The following is a 5,653-nucleotide window of genomic DNA, read 5'->3' as shown; positions in this document are numbered from 1 at the left end:
ATGATTGGTGTATAAACCCTAGTTCTAGCCGTTTAATTCTAATCTCTAAGTCTCGAAGTGTTGATCCCTTGCTCTAGGGTTTACGCTCCCCTTATATAGTTGTTTTAGGTTGACCTTAGTCGGTTGGAGTAGGTTAAACTCTTCCATATTCGGAAATATGGAAGGTTATCCTTAGCGGAAGTTTTCCTTTTCCCAGAGGAAGGGGGTGGTCCCTGGGACCGGACCCAGAGTACTTCCTAGCGGGGACCCGGGGTGTCTCCTAGCGGGGACCTAGAGGCCGGTGTCCTGCCTGGGGTCTTGAGGAATTCAATACCTGAGTATTTTTCCCCAACACCAGCAAAGGGTTACAAACGAGTTCTATGACACAGCTGGTGAAATTGATGATCGTTTCAAATAGAAATCTCGACAGCATACACAACCATCGATCGACATCAACCCTCCATCATCGATCGAAAGACGTCCAGAATTTGGAAAAAGAGCCTATGATCGTGATGGCACTAGGAGATTCCACTGGGAGGAGAAATATGAGTATGGAGTCTACAGAGATGATCAGGGACATGCCAGAGATGTAGACGGACACATCATCAGAGTATCCAAGGATGATATCAAAATTCTTGTGGAGAGATCTTCATGAAATGAGCACAGCTACCTATGTCTTCCAGAACATACTAAGTTATTCACACAGACCAAGTTGGTACCAGAGATCTACACCAAGGATGAGATCAACGAGATGTTCTATGGAGTCTGTGGAGCCCAAGAAAAGAACGAAGGCGACTTCCAGATAAAGCTTGATGGTGTCTACTACCCACTGAATGATAGCATCAGTTGGCTGACTACATGCATGGAGGAGATGAGGCAAGACATCGCCAGGATACAAACACAGCGTGCAGCCGAAGCGACCGCACCACCGTCGATCGACAAACACCACTCAACATCGATCGACGACGACCTCACACACTCGAATCCGATGAAGTCTCAACCAGATTCCTAGACCAGAGCAGAGATTGATCAGTTGGTAGAAAGGATTTACATAACTCTGGAAACTACAGAAGAGAGGCTTGATAGGAGATGTGATGACTTCTATTTTCCAATGGACCTTACAATGAGTTCTATGACTTCTCAGATAGAAGCAATACAAAGGGAGATAGCAGAGATTCAGAGATACATTACTCGTCGACCAGAAGGATCAGCATCGATCGATAGATGCAACAACAAATCGACCTACAGTCAAAGACGAACATCGGTCGACGAAGCTACAAACCGAGGCAGGCTAGTACCAAAGGTGAAATCAGACATGTCTGATACACACACCCATGGAGAGGAGATCTCAGACGACGCATACGCCACACTTATGAGACATCAGTTCAACCTTGAGAGTAAGGGTGGGCACTTTACCCGATATCCGAAGCTACACCCGAACCCGATCCGAAAAACCCGAACCGAAATCCGAACCAAAGTAGCAAAATATCCGAACGGGTATCGAATTAGGAGAGATTGGATATCCGAACCCGAATGGATACCCGAAGATAACCGAACATATGTATAATTAACCTTATATTTCTAGTTTACATCTCTCATTTTATATAAAATATTTATATTGATACTACACATACTTTAAGTTCATATGATATACATACTTTAAGTTCATATGATTTACATACAATTACAGAGAAAATGATTTGCTATTCACTAAAAATGCATGTCAAACTTTTTATTTCAAAAATTAACAAAAAGTTACATCCAAAATTTAAAAACAATAACCAAATTAATGTCTTTTTAGTTTGAAAATGTTATGTCTAAATATATTAACCATTCAATCTATTAAAAATAAAAAATTAGTTAAGTGAAAGTTATAAATTTAAATACAAGAAATTTGAGAAATGAAAATTTTAATAATTTTTTTTCAAAATCTAAATGTCCGAACCCGATCCGAAATAATCGAATCTGAAACTAAAAATACCCGAACCCGACCCGAAGTACAGAAATACCCAAACGGGTTCTACACCTCTATACCGAAATACCCAAAAATCCGAAATACCCGACCCGAACCCGAACGGGTACCCGAACGCTCACCCCTACTTGAGAGTCTTGGAGACAGATTACAGAAGATAGAGAATGCAACTGCATCAATGAAGAACAAATGGCGCAGAGGAGATGAAGCAATACGAGACGTCACTGGTACATGGTTCAACAAGCGCAGAGAAGAGATTGACACTTTTTTCCCAGCAAGTTCCAGCTTTCAACATTACTCACCAAATCACCTCCAAAGTCAAGTTAAATGACTATAACAAAGCGCTGAGTGGGAGGCAACCCACTATTAGGTAATATTTAATTGGTTTTTATTAGTTTAGTACTTATGTTAGTTTTTAAATTATTGCAGGTCATAAAAAGAAAAACAAAATAAAAAGATCCTAGTAGACGATTGCCATGAGTATTGACCGACGAAACACTACCGACATCGATCGACAGAACATCACCTCCGCGACCGATGTCAAAACATTTACATCGATCGACATCTAATTCGGTCTGGTATATCGTTCTTACTTTTTACATTGAGTCCTTATGTTTTAGTTATTCATATAACTCCGACTGAATTTACACTGGGGACAGTGTAGTTTAAGTCTTGGGGGATGTTTACTAATATTAGTTTATACATGAGTTATATTAAAATGTTTTTAAAAAGTTTTTATTGAGTTAAGAAGGGGATAATGAACTTGTTTGCTTTTTGCTTATTATCTAACCACACCATTTTATATTTACTAGTTGCAGATTGCACTAAAGATACCAAAGTGGATCAACCTGTCAACTATGTTGCACTTGCTGAGAATGTTTGAAGGAACAAAAGCTAACCTCCAACCTAACTGAGCTCAACTCTGCTTGTCTTGGGGCTTGGTATACATGGGATCGGATTCTTCAAAAAAGTCTGGAAGGTATAGCCTTGTGTTGATTTATCACCCTCTCTCTTTCTATTTTCAAAATATAGAGATACAATTATAGATATAGTTTTGAAAAATATATAAATATATATATAGAGAGAGTTAGAAATATTAAAAAAAAAATTAGGAAGGAATTCGAACATGACTTGGTGGCTACAACCATTAAGGCTTGCTTCATAAGAATTCTATAGGTAAATGATTCGAACATGACTTGGTGGCTACAACCATTAAGGTTTGATTCACAAATAATACTAGGATATAGGTCAAATAGAAGTGAACATAATTTGGTGGCTAAAACTATTAAAGCTTGATTCATGGAAACCTGTCCAACCCTGGTCAACAATCTTGCAATAAAGCAGACTTTGACTAGGGGAGAAATTAGTAGAGAGAGAGAGAGGATAGGAACTATTGTTTACCTGCAGGTGCAGATACTTGTTTGAGCATCCTTGCATCATGTGATCGATGTCCCCAAGATAAAGCCTACACTTTTATTTTATGCAAGAATTGAGGTTGGTAGAGGGGATTGTCAGAGATGATTTGCTAAGTTGTTGACTAGATGAACTTGGTTGCTAGACTAGGATATTGTATAGTGTGCTTCTGAGATTAGGACTTTCTAAGGTGTTGATTCTAAGTTTTAAAATCTGTGAGTCCCTGCTATTTTCAAACCTCTTTTTCAGAGAGACTACATGTGTGTTTTTCTTGAGGACAAGCAAAAGAGTAAGTCTGGGGGAGTTGATAGACCATGGATTTGACCCACTTTTTCCCATGCTTTTTAAGTGTTTTAACTACTATTTATTATATTATAGAGCCTATTTGGTATATATATAGGATCATGAGTGATTTGGAAGAAAGTGATGATTTTGGAGCATTTTGAAGATATTTGGAGTAAGCACCCGAGATGACCATCGAGCACGCCCATCGGTCGACATTGAAGAGGAATAATCGATCGTTGTTAACATCATGACATCGATCGACAGCGAAGTGCGCAGAAAGCCCATTTGGTCTCAGCCGACTTAGAGCCCAAGTCTTCACCAATTTACAAGATTACCCCTGATGAGTTTTATCTTAATTATATAAGCTTTGCCAACATGTTAGAGGCAAAGTGTGCTTTCTTGTTTTACTATTTTCACAGCAAAGGTTTTCTAGGATTTTTTGTAGATTGGAGAGAAGATCCAAAGAGATTTGTGATTGGAACTCCATTGATATCTATCTATTTATCTTTGTTGTTTTTATACCTTATTGATGTTATGAATTGCTTAGCCATGTCTGAGTAGTTCTCTTTGTTGGAGTTAGGGTTTAAATAGGTTATGAGGGATTAGCCCCAACTATAGATTGCTAAATTGTGATATTCATCTTTAGGATTGTCATTAATGCATGCTTCTAGATTAGCTACCTGGAACTTGCCCTAGGAGTTGTAGACATAAGTGATAGCTTGTATCTCACCCTGAAATCATCATAAATGAGCTAAGATTGCTAGACTAAGGCGAGAGCTGATCTAGGAAACTTAGTGAGCACATTCAACCCGCACATTAATGTTTGACCAAAAGCGTCGATCGATATTCCAATCGAATAATCAGTCGACGTTTCAACAAGTGTATCGATCGATATTCCTATAGAATCATCTATCGACACTGGTCAATAGACAAACCTAGAAAGCGAGAGCCTAATGGGTTTTTACTAAGTGTTGAGTGATAGACCACGGATTTTACCCACTTTCAGCCATGGTATATAAGTGTTTTAATATATATTTACTACTATATAGAGTCTATTTAGAGTATTTACAGGTTCAGGTACGTTCTGGAAAAATATGGTGATTTTGGAGCCTTTTGAGGTGCAGTGCACCGACGTGTCAGATGTCTAGCTATGGATGGAGACCTTCTCACCGTTAGATTGCGCCCATCTTTTTACAAAAGATAGAGCTTTGAGTTATCTTTCCAATTCCACCGGTTTGAGGTAAATCAGCATCTTGTAGCAGAGGTATTGCCCGTTTTACTGAAGAGTAGCCAGTCTGCCTCGAGAGAGGAAGCTGTCGAGGAGATGAAGGACTGTCGATCGATGAAATAGCATTGGTATCGGTCGACAGTGATGCCAGAATTTGGGCTGAGCATATTTATGACCGACTGAAGCCCATAAGTCACACAAAGTTACCAAAATACCCATGGACGACCAGAAACCCTATTTATGTTATTTATAAGCCATTGTTGACGACTACACGCTATCTAAGCTTTATTCTATTGTTTCTCTTAGTTAGGAGAGAAGGGAGGAACTTCATCAGAGTCCTCCTGGAACTCCATTTGTTTTGGTTTTATATTATTTATGCTTTTCATCTATTCATCAATGATTTCTGTGACAAACTTCATGTCTGAATAGATCCACCTGTTAGGTTTAGGGTTCAGATAGGTTATGAAGAATTGGCCCAAAATATAGAACTGCTAAGTTGTGATATTCATCATAGGATTGTTCTTACTGCTTGTGTTCTAGTGTCATGAACTATAGAACCCTGATCTTATAATCATTAGGCACATTTACCAACGCTTGGTCTTTTCTCTGAACTGAATTCTATTGAGCTAGGATTTCTAGAAACATACGAGAGTTGATTTAGGAACCCTAGTGAACACATAATCAACCTGATCGTAAAGCTTGCTAGAAGCGATATTGATCGATGATCCAATAGATTAATCGATCGATATTGTGAAAGGTGTATCGATCGATATTCC

General features: G+C 38.8%; 1 protein-coding gene across 1 annotated transcript in view; it reads left to right on the top strand.

The window, feature by feature from the left end:
- Positions 1-2,129: 2,129 nt before the first annotated feature.
- Positions 2,130-5,653, top strand: part of LOC106324102 — an 11,372-nt gene continuing 7,848 nt past the window's right edge. Inside the window, exon 1 of the mRNA XM_013762120.1 lies at positions 2,130-2,178. Within this exon, the coding sequence (XP_013617574.1) occupies positions 2,130-2,178 (49 nt within the window). The remainder of the gene's footprint in view (positions 2,179-5,653) is intronic.

The sequence above is a fragment of the Brassica oleracea genome, chromosome C2 (assembly GCF_000695525.1).
Source record: "Brassica oleracea var. oleracea cultivar TO1000 chromosome C2, BOL, whole genome shotgun sequence".
NCBI classification, from domain to species: Eukaryota; Viridiplantae; Streptophyta; class Magnoliopsida; order Brassicales; family Brassicaceae; genus Brassica; species Brassica oleracea.
The sequence above is the reverse complement of the archived record's forward strand: the minus strand, read 5'-3'. Positions and strand labels throughout refer to the sequence as shown.